At 49.7% G+C, this 15,489-nt stretch overlaps 4 protein-coding genes across 4 annotated transcripts; all 4 read left to right on the top strand.

Moving 5' to 3' along the window:
- Positions 1 to 82: 82 nt before the first annotated feature.
- On the top strand, positions 83 to 1,078 carry NECHADRAFT_97586 (uncharacterized protein; the record flags this gene model as incomplete). Its single annotated transcript, XM_003040865.1, has 1 exon — positions 83 to 1,078. One exon carries the CDS (start codon positions 83 to 85, stop codon positions 1,076 to 1,078), a length of 996 nt encoding a protein of 331 aa, XP_003040911.1.
- A 966-nt stretch (positions 1,079 to 2,044) lies between these two features.
- Positions 2,045 to 3,982, top strand: NECHADRAFT_87321 (uncharacterized protein; the record flags this gene model as incomplete). The annotated part of the gene is made up of 1 exon (XM_003040864.1): positions 2,045 to 3,982. One exon carries the CDS (start codon positions 2,045 to 2,047, stop codon positions 3,980 to 3,982), a length of 1,938 nt encoding a protein of 645 aa, XP_003040910.1.
- A 1,067-nt stretch (positions 3,983 to 5,049) lies between these two features.
- Positions 5,050 to 7,084, top strand: NECHADRAFT_53223 (uncharacterized protein; the record flags this gene model as incomplete). The annotated part of the gene is made up of 6 exons (XM_003040863.1): positions 5,050 to 5,245; positions 5,446 to 5,655; positions 5,712 to 5,973; positions 6,027 to 6,619; positions 6,667 to 6,906; positions 6,954 to 7,084. The coding sequence occupies 6 exons, from the start codon at positions 5,050 to 5,052 to the stop codon at positions 7,082 to 7,084; spliced, it is 1,632 nt and encodes a 543-aa protein (XP_003040909.1).
- Positions 7,085 to 8,986: 1,902 nt separating this feature from the next.
- Positions 8,987 to 9,798, top strand: NECHADRAFT_102898 (uncharacterized protein). Its single transcript, XM_003040862.1, has 2 exons — positions 8,987 to 9,412; positions 9,468 to 9,798. The coding sequence occupies exons 1-2, from the start codon at positions 9,025 to 9,027 to the stop codon at positions 9,755 to 9,757; spliced, it is 678 nt and encodes a 225-aa protein (XP_003040908.1). The 5' UTR covers positions 8,987 to 9,024; the 3' UTR covers positions 9,758 to 9,798.
- Positions 9,799 to 15,489: the final 5,691 nt, after the last annotated feature.

Here is a 15,489-nt window from a genome sequence, read left to right as displayed (position 1 = left end):
GAACTCAAGTCTCCAACACAAACCTCAAGCTCACTCATCCAATCTTCTTTCACAGTTTTCACCAACATCTTAACTATACACCATGTCTCGATACGCCGCAGCTCACGCCAACCCTCAGGGACCTGGAGATACGAGACCAACCGCATTGCAAATCATCAAAGATGAGGGGATGGAAGGCAAACTGAATGGCAAAGTCATTGTTGTCACTGGAACCTCATCTGGAATCGGAATCGAGACAGTTCGTGCTCTCTCGGCCACTGGAGCAAAATTCTTCCTGACGGCTCGAAATCTTTCCAAGGCAAAGACTGCTTTGGAGGGAGTCTTTGACCCTGAGCGCATGGAACTCGTTGAGATGGACCAATGCTCGCTCGAGAGCGTTCGGGCCGCGGCGAGCCAGATCTTGGCTAAGACAGACAAGATCAACATCTTGATTAACAACGCCGGAGTCATGGCAATTCAGAATCTCGAGTTTACTAAAGACGGGCACGAAGCGCAGTTTGGAACCAACCACTTGTCTCACTTTCTGTTCTTTGAGCTCTTGAAGCCCGCCCTGCTCGCTGCCACCACACCTGAATTTAACTCTCGCGTTGTTATCGTTTCATCTATGGCGCATCTGTCCAACGGCATCAACGATTCAGACAACTATAACTACCAAAAGGGCGGATATACCCCTTGGGGTGCCTACGCCCAGTCTAAAACGGCCAATGTCTACATGGCCAATGAGCTCGAACGACGATATGGATCTCAAGGGCTTCACGCGACAAGCCTACACCCTGGCGGGATTCTGACCGGTCTTTCGCAGCATATCCCCGACAGTGAACTCGAGGCGTTGAAGGACGATAAGAAGCTCATGGAGCAGCTTAAGAGCCCCGAACAGGGTGCTGCCACCACTGTCTGGGCCGCGATTGGAAAGGAGTGGGAGGGCAAGGGAGGAAGGTACTTGGAGGACTGTAGGGAAGCAGAGCCATCTAAGGATAAGAAGCCTCCCACTGGCTCCGGCTATGCCGAGTATACCTACGACCCAGAGAGGGAAGGTCGTCTTTGGGAGGATTCGCTAAAGCTTGTGGGACTGGCTTAACCGTTTATGAGGCATTTAGAGGCCAGAAAGTATGTTCGCTGAGACATTATCAATTTATAGACCAACGCTAAATAAAGCACTTGGATGGATTGTAAGAAGTTTGTGACCGTTGCCATGTTTCTGACATGTCATAGCATATCCTCAAGTCTTTGATTGAGGGAGTAGACCTTCACCTTGGCATGGACTAGACCTGCAGATGGACCGCTCCAGGCAATGGGCCCAAAAGCCACTTGCTCCAAGACAGGCCAAGGCAGTATAAAAAATGCAGCCTGAAGCCAGTGGTACTTCAGCCAAGGCATACCGCCTTCGGGTTGTTCCGCATGTAACTGGTCATGCGGGTAGAGACAAACGAGACGATAGAGTATAATCATAAGTATAAGAAATCAATGTAAAGGACTACCATGAAATTATATAATAATCTAGACGATTTTATGTATTTTTATTATATTTTATCAATCATAATTAGGAGAGAATATACTAATATGTCTATCCTAGTGCCTCGTTGACCCAACTGCTGATGTCAAGTTTTAAGTCTATTCCGCCTTGCCGCAACCTTACCGCATTACTCCTTGCTGTTGCGGAGTACCTCCTCTGAACCGCAAAAGCAAACCGCATACCAAAGCCCTGACAGCCACCGTTGAACAAACCGGAGCTGACCTATGTGGACAGTCCGCTGACGGTCATGTGCTGAATCATGGCGCCTGTGCTGGACGGGCTTAAGCCACAGCAGCAAATTGAGGGGGATCTTGCCTATTGCCGCTCCATAATTGGATACTAACTGTGCTGTTTCTTGGCATTACGTGTGTGCATCAGGAAATGAAGGATGGACCTTGAAGTACAGTGGGTGGCATATTCAGCCATGAATGTGGGAGAAATAGAAAAGAAATACAAGGGATGCGTTGGGCGACATTTTGTTTCACCCGACCCTAAGCTGAGAGACTCTCCTCAATCTTGGTCACGCCTGCTATGATTCACGGAAACCCTTCAACACCTGCGACGCTGGGAGTCTGGATAGACTATTCTAGAGATGTCATCTCGTCAGCGACTTTGACGCTCAGCAACAGGGACGCCGCTGTACTTTTGGCTTTCCTCGCTACTCTTGTCGCCATTACAGGAGTTCGAAGCTGGAGAATCAGCCGGTTTGCCATGTACATGGCCTTCGTCCCTAGACAATATCACGTCGAAGCCAGCATCGATGATCAGCTACTTCCACAACAAGTCATCCTCCGCAATTCTGAGACAGCTACTGGAGCTGCAGTCGGCCTCCTCAGCTACACATATGTCAACAAGGAAGCCGAGGCTGCTGGGACTCGACACAAGCTAAAGGGAACCTTGTTCAGCGTGATCGCGTTGGGCCACTGGGCCACCTTTATCTTCCTCTCCATCTTCACCTCCCAGATAGTTCTCGGTAGAACTGTCGTCTCCAGGGCTACCTCGAGCTGTGGCAAATGGGGAGCAGACCTCAACAGCTCGAGCTCGGACTTCAACCTGGTATACAACGAGCTGGGACTCAACGCCACGCTTGATGCTGACAATTATGTCCAAAATTGCTACTTCAACCACGTCAAATCGGGCATCTTTGACTGCGAAAGATTGATGAGTCAGGCTATTGACGTCTCAGTCTCTCACGATGCCGAATGTCCGTTCCCCAGCAATGTATGTCGAACCAAGTTTGCCCTCGCCGTCGACACGGGCAATGTCAGCCTCGCACACCTTGGTATCAACACGAGGCTTGCCCACGAGCTCTATTTTCGACGGCGTAGCGTGTGTGCCCCTATCCACGAAAGTCTTTTCTACGTTGGAACTTATACGTCAGCAAACCTGTCGTGGTTCAAGCCTGATGAAAAGATGGACATTTACCGCTTCATAACGCCGACTGATGATTTTCCCATGATGGATCATCTCGTACGCCACGACAATCGGAGCGCCGCCTACAAGCTTGATGCCTACCATTTCCCATTCCCCTATCCGCTGCCTGAAACTTTGGCTGCTCCTTTGCACTTCAAAGAGCAACTACGCGACGGTTCCCACGGGCCGAGCATCGTACTGCTCAGTGGCCGAGGCATCACATTCAAAAACAAATCTGACGACGCCCTCTGGTCTGTTCATACGGAGGTTGAATACCCCAATGGAACCTTCCAGGGTCTTGACCTCACCAAGTTGCCCCCGAGATATAGAATGGATAGGGTCCTGAATATTATCGGCTGTGACGAACGATTCCAGCTGTGTTCTAAGCATACCAACCGCTGTCTCCCATGGTCGGGACTGATACCCTTGGTGGATGCAGAGGCCATTGACGATAGAGCCAGCTCAGATGTTCAAATAGGACGGGATCTCATCACGGCTGTATCTCTACTCAATACTGTTATACTCGACACGAGTATTCCGGCTGTTATTGCTGGGCGTGACGGATCGTCAGTGCTGAGAGCCTCTAGACACACGAACAACGGGGAACAGTACTACCTCGAAAAGGAGCAGTGGAAGACAGAAGTCACGTATTGGTTCGCGGTGGCAATGGCCAAACTACAACTCGGCATCTTCAATACCATCCAGGGGCCGAACGGTCTGCGTCCCACCGACACCGTGAACCTCTGGGCTGATTCGCCGATGATGAATATCTGTGGCAGGGTAAAGTATCGCTCTGCGGATCACACTTCGCTCAGCTTTGTTGGTGTGGTCGTTGTCATTGTGGTCTCGGCGTTTCTCATTGCTGTGAGCCTCTTCGATATCATTATTGATTGGGTACCCAGGAAATGGAGTGGAAGAAGGCTGATGCAATGGGAAGCATCAGAGAGCTTGGCACTTCTGGAGCGGAAGAAGAGATCTGGACATGATCGGGAGAGGGAGTCTTCAGCTGATGGACCGCAGTTGTTAGTTGAAGAGGCTAGGCCTAAGCCTACTTGAATTGTTATCGGTCTGTATGTTAGAGATTGTTTCTTTGTTTTGGTGATAATTAGTTGAACTTGCTTAGCACAATATGAAATCTTCACTCATTCTCAGCCTTCAGAGTTCTCCCAAACCTCCGGTTCATGGTCCTCAGCGTGAACAAGTCACACTGGCAGCACAGACCAGCTAGAGATATTAACCGCTCGCGAGCACCCTCTACGCATCGCCCTGGTGATAGTGTAAGCTTCATAATGGCTCTCTAAGCTGTCTACGGTTTCTATTGCTAACAGGCTATATGGAACGTGGTACCCCAAACCCCCATTCAACGTTTCACGACACCCACGTCGGCACTTAACACCTCTTTCTGACGCAGATCCAATTCCACTGGCTCGGATCTCGCAGGCTGCCACATGCCCAGTATTTAAGCATGATACCCTGGCCAATGGGCTATTTTCCTTCTTCCCCGGGCTCACCATTTGCCCTCGCTTTAAATAAGCCGGCCCGTTTAGCCGTGTATTTGACCGAGAAGCGGCGTGGTGATCCTTTCTACATCCCTGGTTAGATCCTCCCCCGCATCACCTCCGCATGGTTCCCCGACAAATGAGCTTGTTGGCTCCATTTAGCCGTATTACGCCCCCGGCTTTCAGTCCTGGGGGTTTGATCTCGTTGCTTGCGCGGGGACTACCATGGAGCAGGGATCTAGACCAATTATAACGAGTCTCTTCATTTACTCATCAGAATTATGATAAGAGATTAACCTGTTCTCATACTATTTTTATAGAGTCTCAGATAGTGCTCTAATAATCGGGACGAGTCCACTCTGGCAATCCCCGCGCAAGAAACGATATATGGAGTCGTGACGTCTGGCAGGTCGGCCGCCATGCGTCAGACTAAACGATGTTACCCTTCCAATGGCCTCGTGTTGACGAGTGAAACAGCCTGTTGACGGGGATGTCGGGACGGTGACCGCGCGGAGATTTCAGCTGAGGAGCGCAGACTATATAGAGCCAGTTACGAGTCGGTGAAACAGCCTACAGACAACCACCTCTACTCAACCTTCATACAGCCTCCAGATCGTCGCAATCATGGTCAACGTAGGCTCAGCGGCCGACCCCATCGTCACCCGTCTCGTCGAGGAGGACAAGACACCATGGTACAAGAAACCCAACCTCCGCCTCATGTATATATGGCTCTTTTGCTGCTGCATGGGCGTTGAGATGACTTCGGGATTCGATAGCCAGTTAATTAACACACTTCAGTTCGCGCCTACATTTCACAAATGTAAGTATCTGTTCAAAAGAGCGCGTTTCCCAGTAGCAAGAGTTGAAAATGGGGTTGAAAGAGCGTTGTTCTTCGACACAGGAAAGGAGTCGGAATACCCCAGGTTTATCAGCAAAGAAGGACCCATAAAGTGGGTCAAAGCTTCTACCCCACATCAGATCACTCTCGAACACATTGGGTTTGTGTTAATGTGTGAATAGACTTTGGCAACGGACGCATGAACGAGGATGGCGATTTTGCCATTGAGCCAGGCTTGCTTGGCTTCGTCAACTCTTCGTATCAGCTTGGCTCTATCTTTGGTGTTCCACTGGCGCCTTGGTTCGCTAATCGCTACGGACGACGATGGTCCATCATGTTGGGATCTCTCATCATGGTTGTAGGAGCCCTCCTTCAGGGTTTTGCGCAGCACGGTAAGATGTAGTCTTTAGAACTCGGTGTAAGCAGTCATACTAACGAGCGACTACAGTTGCCATGTACATCATTGCACGCATGCTCCTCGGAGTTGGCATCCTCTTCTGCATCATCTCTGGTGCTGCCTTGATTGGAGAGCTTGGCCATCCCAAAGAGCGTGCCATTCTGACATCACTCTTCAACTCTTCGTACTTTATCGGACAGATCACGGCTTCAGCCATCGCTCTTGGTACCACGAATATCCCGAGTGACTGGGCATGGCGTGTTCCATCTCTCCTCCAGATCTGCCCATCTTTGCTTCAGATCTGCACCGTCTTGTATGTTTTCTACCTCTTTACGCCAAATATCAAGACTAATGAGTGAAACCTAGCCTCCTTCCCGAATCTCCCCGTTTCCTTGTCGCGAACGACAGAAGTGAAGAGGCTGCTGCCGTTCTGGTCAAGTACCACGCTGAGGGCGACGCCAACTCGCAGCTAGTCCAAGCCGAGATTGTACAGATCCGAGAGACTATCAAGACAGAGATGGAGGTTTCGAAGCAGTCCTGGCTTGATCTCCTCCGCACCAGCGGCATGCGTCGTCGTGTGCTCGTCACTGTCTTTGTTGGCCTCTTTACCCAACTTTCTGGCAACACTCTCATCAGCTACTATTCTGGTATTCTCTTCCAGATGATGGGATATACCAGCAACTACGCCAAGACCAGGATCAACCTTGCTTACGCCTGCTGGGGATTGATTAACGCGACAATCATTGCCCTTGTCGTCACCCGTTTCAAGCGCCGACACATGTACATGCTCTCGGCCTGTCTCATGCTCGTTACCTTCATTGCCATCACCGTCTCTCTTGAGAGACTGCAAGCTGCACAGGCAGCTGACGTAAAGAACCGTGCTGCTGGCATTGCAGCCCTGTTCTTCTACTTTGCCTTCTCTCCAACCTACAACATTGGAAACAACGCTCTCACCTACAGTAAGTTTAAGACCCAGTGCTCATATTGCCCCTCTAACCACATCCAGCCTACCTCGTTGAACTCTGGCCTTACGCACAACGAAGCCGTGGTATCGGTGTTCAACAAATCTTTGGCAAGCTCGCAGGATTCTTCTCCACAAACGTCAACTCGATTGCGCTCAATGCCATCAAATGGCGTTATCTTGCCATTTACTGTGGCTGGATCTTCTTTGAGTTTTGCATCGTCTTCGTGCTATACCCTGAGACGAGTGGGCGAACTCTGGAGGAACTCACTTTCCGTAAGACCCGTGTCTGCCTTTACGTAGATCAGAGCACTAACGTGTTGTCATCACAGTCTTTGAGGACGACGAGCTCAACGAGAAGACAGTCGCTGCTGTCGAGAAGCAGATTCACTTTGGAGACCAAACCGAGAGCTCCAAGCAGGAGGGTAACCCTACCCAGGCCCAACACAGAGAGCTCGTGTAGGTTAGTTATGGGCGTGAGAGGGATATTGGAAGAGACAAGGGGTATCATTTTCAATCATTTGGCAATGCATTCCTACCTACCCATGGTTCCGATTTCTTTACTAGATACATACTCCAGGCTGTCTAAGGGGGGTCCTTCCATAGTATATATGGGTCTATCTTCTTCAAACGGAACGGCATGATGCTCTTGCTCATGTGCGACTTTGCGGCTGTTGTCACTCCCATTAAAATTCTCGAACAAGGCAAACGCCTCGTCATACAAGTCGGCGAATTTCTGCCTCGTGGTGACTGTCGCACATTCGTTCAAGTGTCACATGCAATTTGTTTACGTGGCATCAAGCAAAGCTGTTACACTTGACATTCACTTCAAGCACCAGAAATACCCATTTCAGGTCAAAGCAGTGCCCTTTACCCGGTCGATGGAATTGACAGTGAGGTAGTAATCGCCTGACCACACGATATTGCGGCGCTGAGCCAACCCTGGCGATCGTGGTATTCGGCGAAGGTTTCTGTAACCTTTCTCTCTAGAGCAAAGAATGCTGAGAAGATAAAAATACTCCAACGTTAAGGGGGCATCGCGAAACCATGTCTCTTGTTGGCGGTGAAGCCCCATCGTGGAATTATTTCCACGGGCAACGTTACGTCCACAAGGACTCCCTGGCACACGGCCCAAGGAAAAAAAAAAGATACTAATACTAAGGCATGGCTTTATGCCCGCCTTCTATGAGCGTTATTAGAATAGTAAATGTTCTAAAATAATTTATAAAATATGTATTGAGTATAAGTTATTATTATCATTTATTTTATTCATTTCTTGTTTCTTTTAGGTAAACTATGTCCTCATAACATAAGAGTGTACCCCAAGAGTCAGAGGTACTTTGCCCTTTTGGTGTGTCTTGTTTTCCTTGGACCGCGTGCCTGGATGTCGTTTACCCACCGTATAAATTGTAAACCAAGCGCTTTTTGCATGCAGTAGTGGGCAATAATAACATGTCGTTACGAGTGTGTCGCCCCGTGCCGAAGACGCGTGATGATCGACATGTCCTTGCGTTGCTATGGACAACACACAAACAAGCGAGACAGGTACAGCAAAATGTTAATGTCCGGGTCAGACAATGTCCCCGGTGAAAGAAAAAAAAGTTCGTACGTCGTTGTACAACATCGGAGAACTGGCCCTGCTCCAAGACCGGCGCAGTGCAATGATCGATCATTAAGCCAACACCTGCACGAGCATTTGCGACCACTCTCAGCGGCATTATACCTGCCTCTAATTGTGTTTATGCAAGGCCTCAGCTCGGGCCATAATGTTATGATGCCAAGCGCTGTCAGCCAGCCACAAACAGGGGTGTTCAGGTCGCCATGGTTGCGCTGTGGGGAGAATGAGGGGATCCCGACAATCTGATGGGCACCAAGACACGAAATAATGACGGCTCACCTTGTTTCTCAGCCCTCTAATTCGAATTGGGGACCTGCCATTGGGTTATGAATAATGCCCACTTGAGCTGAGCCGTAGCTGAGATGCCCTCAATGCAGCCCAGCTGCCATCCCAACTTTGAGGCCTGCCTATTCACGGCGCTCACCTGAGGGATTATCGTCGCCGATTACTTGGTAGTTAGTGGTCAGTGAGGGATTATTATCGGCGATTACAGGGCGCGCTGTGCAGTAGCTCAGTACCCCAGCTCTTCATTTGCTGGCATTCCTGCATCTAATCCGCTGGATCCCTGCGTAAGCGGGCGGGATTGTAAGACACAGCAGGCTCTGTGCTCACTTCAGGCATCCAAGTGCAAAACCGGTGAGACACGCAGATCGTTCAGTTGAGGAGAAGAGACTGAGAAGTATAAAAGGTATCAGTGTTGACGTCCCGCTTTGAACATTTCCCTTCATCATCACTTGCCTTTGTCTTCACGTCCTCCATCCGAGCAGGGATAACCTAGTCTCAATATGCGCGTCTCCTTCTTCCTCTCAAGCCTTCTGTGGCTTTCCACCGCCTCAGCCCTCCCAACCAGTTTGGATGAGCGCAAGGCAGTCGGCTGTGACTGTACTGGCACACAGAATGGAGGTCCCTCGGCCAAGGAGTTCATCTGCCGTGACTCCCGTCTTGGACCCAAGGTCCTGCCCAAGAAGCTTCCTCTCGACAACCTTGTGGAGAACTACGACCGCTTTGGAGGACTCACTCCTGGTCAGTTCCTCGACAAGTGGACCGACGACAAGGGCAGCTTTATCTATCCTCCTCAGAACGGCTTCCAGCTTGACCAGAACGGCAATGCCATCAACGGCACCATGGAACTGCAAAAGGGTGCACTCGTGGATCGTTTCGGAAGCGAATATGGTATGCTTCCTTTCAGGCAATCATTTACTTGTGGAAAACCCTAACAGTTCCCCAGGATCCTTCATCTCTGCTGCTGCCGCCCCTTACTCTCAGCGTGCTCTTCCTCCCTCTAACCTCGCCACAAACCCTTCATCCCCCAACTTCCCATACAACTACCACGTCTACCGGGTGCTCAAGCCTCTTCCTGTTGTGGGAGGCCCTATCGCACCCTGGTTCGGTCAGCCAGGACTTGGAGCCCAGTTCTTCACAGGCGGGGTGGGCAATATCATGGCTCTGATCGAGAAGGGTTACTTGGAGAGCGTGGACCCATCAGTCTTGATCTTCAGAGGCAAGGGCTGTGCTTGAATAGAACAAAAAGGGAACGAAAATAAGATTAATACGCCATGATCTACGCAGGTTGTCCAAACCAATTCCAATTCTATCCAAGGATGTGACTAGAAATATTGGTGTAAATGATCCTCTCTCAGCAAGTAGAGACAAGAAGGCAAAATATCCAATTTGCCCTAGAGCTTTTGTCATACAAGCATAGTAGAGCTATATGGTGATACCTGGGTCCGCGTTCGTGTACTTCTAGAGCCAATTCAATCTACTCGAAGCCTCTGAGGGAACCTTCTTCCACCCCTCGGCTGTCTTCTTGACAAACTCCTCATAGCTTGCAGGACTCCTTCCCAACAATTTGACCTGGTCCTTATTTTCAGTCTCGGTCATTCCGAAACCATTCCTTTCAAAGAACTCATACATGAGTCTCATGTCCCTGGCCCAAGTGGAATTGACCCTCTTTCTGAAGAGCTCCTCAAACTCTACCAGTCCCTCTTCGTCACTCTTTGCAGCTGTGATTTCAGTTCCAAGCGCTTCTGACCACAGTCTTGCCGTGTCAGTGCTGGTGTAGGTTTCCAAACTTCCAATCATGATCTTCTTTCCAGCCCAGATATGTCCATCGTCTTGCAATGCATTTGCCGTTGCTAATGCAATATCCTCGGGGTCCACTCGGCTGACACCCTTACTCCCAAGTGGTTCATCAAAGAAGCCCTGCTTGAGCATGTTCTCCTTGCTGCGCAAGTCATTGTCGAAGAAGAGGGACGGTCCAATAATGGTCCAGCTAAACCCTCCCGGGTGGTTTCGCTCTGTCACTCCGTATCTCAACTTGGCTTCGATGATGTGCTTGACCAATACATGCCCTGATGACACATCTTGAAGCTGGCCAGCTTGAATTGCGTCAAGATCAAAGTTGCCCAACGCAGACAGGTACACCAGATGCTTTACTGTCTGAGCATGTTTCATAGCGTCAAAAAAGTTGAGCGTAACCATCAGCTCATTCTCGCCAGTCAAGCAGACAAACGTGGCCGTTACAGCATGCGTCTTAAGCGTCGTCTCAATGAAGTCGGGATCTTGGATGTTTCCATGGACAACCCTGATCCGAGCATCGTTTCCATTAGAACCAAGTTGCAACTTAAGTTTGTCAGGGTTGTTTGTAGGAAGAATGAGAGTTGGTCTTGCAGGCTGAGCCAGGAGGAGAGGAACAAGTCGTTGGCCGATGTGACCAGAGGCCGCCGTGATGAGATATGTAGGGGGCGTATGGGAGGTCATGGCCAAGTTGGTTCTTTTTATTCCAGTAGTTGTGAAAGAAGTTACTGCTGGTCTATATGATCTTCTTCTCCGCTGTAAGCATATCTGCCTTTCTTTATATGTTGCTTGGCACTGTATAATACGAAGTCGCCGAGAAGTCTCCGACATTTGTAATGGGTTGCCGCGGACATTTACCATCCCATCTTCCCACAACATTCGTGGATTTTTCAGCCAGAGAGTGGGGTCTAGCTGGTTGGATTTGTAATAGACCACATGTGGAAACTTTGTTATGCGTAAAGCTCAAAGAGGGTGTGCCAGTCATCCAGTGAGCCACCAGCAGGTCAGATCATACTATGGATATCTCGGCAAACGGCATAATTGATACCCCGTCTATGAATCATTGAATTGTGATAATTGCGCCGGGTTCGTGATTAGTGCTACCATAAAAGATAATATTACTAGAGTAGAAAAGGGGTTGTATTACAAGCTGACAAGACAAGGGTCAGTTACAGATCCAAGGATGCTCGAGTTGATAGATACAAGTTCAATTGCTAGAAAATTATAACCCCTTGCACTGCCTGCAAGACGCCAATCCATGGACCTCGCATAGACTGGTATTACTACCAAGGGGCACTTCGCTACCAGTCAATCTTACTATCCACAATCCAATTGCAATCGATATGAAGCATACCGGGCCTTCTCTCTACATGATGAGAGCAGCTATGAGTGGAAGGGCAAATGCCAAACCAACATGCACCATATTTCCACTGCTTACAACCGGAGTGGTAGGTTGAGGGGAAATTGGCACACTGGTAGGAGTGGACACGATGATGTGTGTGCTCAACGGAGTTGAGACAGCAACAGGTGTGGTCCAGGAACCAGTGGGGACCACAACTCCTGAAGATGGCTTGCTAGTTGTGACGGTTCCGTTGTAAGATGGGAAAGGGGCTGTCTGTTCAGGGACAGGGGCGGGCTCAGTGTAAGATGGGACTTCAGACACAATCTTTCCAGAGCTAGGAACAGCTGAGCTAGGTACATCAGGGGTCTTGCTCGTAGGAACAGCCGTAGTGACAACCTGGAAGCCAGAAGTGGGCTGTGAGATCACAGTGCTCAGATGTGTCTTGGAGGTTTCGGGGCAGACGGTAGTACGGTCAACGATCGTGACAGTAGGAGCAGGCGGCGGGTTGGTAGGGGGATGGAAAGTGCTGGTGGTGCGCTCCTTGCAAGGAACAATCGTCGTCAGGGTTTCGGTGATGGTGGACACGGGCACAGGAGTCGACTTTGACGGGGAGACCGAAGTCGTAGCGGGAACAGCGCCGCTCTGGGTGACAGGGCAGACGTAGGTGGTGGAAACGACGGTCGAGGTGACAACCTTCTGAGTATATCGTGCGGGACAGTTCACGACCGAGGCAGCACAGCTAGTGATGGTGTAGACGTGGGTCGAGCGGACTGTGCTTGTGACATCACCGGTAGGACGAGGAGCAGTGACGTTGCCATGGCCCGCGGTGGGAGTACTGGTAAAGTGGGCAAAGGTGTCCGAGGTTTCGGTAACAGAAGAACTATCGGAGGAGCTACCGGAGGAGCCGTCAGAAGCACCGCCAGAGGAGTCGTTAGAAGAACCGTCAGAAGATCCGTTGAAAGAGTCGTTGGAAAGGCGGTCAGAGGAGTCGCTTGAAGAGCCATCGGGGGAGCCACTGGAAGAGCTGCCAGAAGGGCTCTCAGAAGCCGAGGTGGCTGTTGCAGTGCTTGAGTCGGTGTCTTGGTGGCTCTCAAGGAAGATGCCAGGCTGGCCACGGTCTGGCAGGCAGTTCTCAGCCTTGGCAGCAGTAGCCAGAGTGATGGTCAAGCTAGGGGCCAAGCTAAGGTCAAGGATATCACCAATCTCAACGTTCAGCTCGACCTCAAGGCCAAGAGTGAGGGCGATGGCCTCGGCAACAGAGACAGCACAATTATCAGTGCCAATCAGGACTGCAGTGTAGTCGAAGAGGCTGACCCAAATAGCGATCTTGGCACCAGCCTCAATGTCCAGAGCGGGAATCTCGAGCTCTGCCTCAAGGTCGATCTCAGTGCGGAGACGAAGACCAAGCTGGAGCGCAACCTCGGCAGACAAATCAACGTCAGCGCCAATACCAAGGGGAAGAGCCTTGGCAACAAGTCCATCGAGGGAAAGTTCGACGATATCCTTGGTGAGAAGAGAAATCTCAACAAAGGCATCCTCAGCAAAAGAGATGTAGACACCGGTCGAAAGATCGATCGCTGCGTCAACTCCGATAACAAGGTCAAGAGCGATAGCGGCACCAGCCTCAACCTCTAGCAGCCCAGGAATCTCAAGCTCAAGGGCAGGGGAAGCAAACAACTCGATAGCCTCATGGACAGCAGCCGAGGCAGAGATGTCGATCTCGACGTAAGCCTTCACACCACCAAGGCCAACACGGACTCGTGGTTCCTGGAGGAACCCCTTCACAAGCTCCAGCTCAACATCTCCAGAGATTTGGGCCTTGGGCAAATGGAGGCCGAGGTTGAGGGCAGGGGAAGTCTCGGTCTCGGGAGCAGCGATACTAGGGGAAAGTGTTAGAAACAATTAATTGCCATATAATATGTTAAAACATACCCCTTGAATAGAATATGGTCCTCCCAGCTGTTGGCCAAGCTGCAAACCGACGGAGCAATGCGGCTAGGCTTGCTGATTTGAGGAACACCGAGACCGCCCAAAAGGTGCGGGGAGGCCTGGACGAAAGCCACGAGGCCTCCTAAGGCAGGAAGAATATTAGAAAAGCGCATGTTGGTTTATGAAGAACAAAGTAATGAATGGCTGGAGAAACAAGGTCTCCGAAAATATGTAAAGAGAGTGACAGGAAGAGTGCAGTGACAACTACAGAAGCTTGACCGAAACGATTTCTATGGGCAGCAGAAGACTCGTACTTTAATGCAAGCTCACCGTTATCTGTGCTTAAGGGGTTGTGGAGGATATGCGTCGTCATAATCTTCCGTTAGCGTATGAAACAACCATGTTGTCGACCTTTTGCTAGAGGGGGAAGTGAGTACCGAGCAATCACAATCAGAGCTGCCGATCACCATCTTGGGGCCTGCTAATCAGCGAAGCGAAATTCTCCTAGCGAGCAGTCGTCACTAGCAAGTTCGGGGAATTGTGGAGGGCCGAGGTTAAAAGGACGCAGATCACATATGATTGACTGCCTATGAAGTTTCAAGTGAGTAGATTGTCATCCAAGGAGAATTTCTTGACGTGTATCATTCTCCTTCTAGAATAAATATGAGCATCTCAAACGTCACCAGACAGAATATGACGAGTCTGTCAAGGGCCCTAGGCAGCTCGAGCGGCGCCAAGCGAGTCGCTTAAAAGGATACAGGTTTGATGATAGGAATTTGTAGGAATGAAGCGGCATTAAGAAGGCATGTATGTAAGTATCTCGTTACCGTCAGCCTGTTGCTGAAGATACACGAAGCTCAGTCTGTCTTGGCATCTATGATCTCAAGTCATCAACACAACTTGGCGCTGGCCTTTCTTCTCGATACTATAGTAGTTTATTAGTCTTGTATGGAATCTCCATACCCATTGCCACTACTATAGAACATAGCGCTTGAAGCTAAATTGACGAAAGGCCTCGCCGAGTTACCAAATTGTAGTCGGTCTGGCTAAGGAACGCACAGACTTCAGATAGCACATATTGACGGAACATGACTTGGTCTTTTGAAAGTCTAAAAGAGCTTACGTGTGAACAGATCAGCTACAGTTTCTTTTGAGTAGATATCCTTCCCTCCTAGCGCCACAATAATTTATGCTCTTTCAAAAGCACGGATATTTAGCATTCAACAATATCATTGCTTCTTGGAGTAGATATTAAGCTCAGCCGACCAAGAGTTGTCAAAGGTTCCATATTCCCGAGGACGGAACGACGAGTCGGTGGGCAGTAGGGACGACTTGTCATCTATGATCACACACAAATTGGAAGGTTACTTTTGATCAGCGCCGCTCTGATAGCGATAGTCACACTCACCTGAGCGCCAAGTTAGTGCTCCTACCCTAGGCACACCGACTTGTATCTTGAAACGGCCGGATGGAATATTTGGTATCATTGACACGTGGGTGGAAAGATAAATGAGAGCAATGGGAAAAGCAGAATGCAACATTGATGTGCTCAGATGACTGTATGGTTTCATGAGTGTTGCTTCTGAGCTTGAGTATTATGACAATGGAACACGATTTTGGTTGACAGTTCAGTTGAGAAACGGCGGAATCGATACTTGTGAGAACTTGAAACATTTTGACGAAAGAAACACACTCCAGAATTTCTACTCTGCTAGGTAATGTAATTGATCTTCCAAAAATCGCACAGCATGCTATGGAATGCCTTCATGACTCTGAGAGACCAAGAATCATCTCAACATCGTGAAAAGGCACCCTGGCCGAGCCGGGTCAAAACATCCGTAAATGATATTAGTGGCGTCAGCGGTGCAGACCTTCCCATGCATAGCGTGTTTTAGCTTCCGTT

The sequence above is a fragment of the Fusarium vanettenii genome (genome assembly GCF_000151355.1).
Source record: "Fusarium vanettenii 77-13-4 chromosome 12 genomic scaffold NECHAsca_56_chr12_3_0, whole genome shotgun sequence".
Taxonomy (NCBI): domain Eukaryota; kingdom Fungi; phylum Ascomycota; class Sordariomycetes; order Hypocreales; family Nectriaceae; genus Fusarium; species Fusarium vanettenii.
The sequence above is the reverse complement of the archived record's forward strand: the minus strand, read 5'-3'. Positions and strand labels throughout refer to the sequence as shown.

Coding starts and splice junctions, on each gene's coding strand:
- NECHADRAFT_102898 (XM_003040862.1), top strand. CDS start 9,025: ATGCGCGTCTCCTTCTTCCTCTCAAGCCTTCTGTGGCTTTCCACCGCC. Junction 9,413..9,467: donor TCGTTTCGGAAGCGAATATG/GTATGCTTCCTT, acceptor ACAGTTCCCCAG/GATCCTTCATCTCTGCTGCT.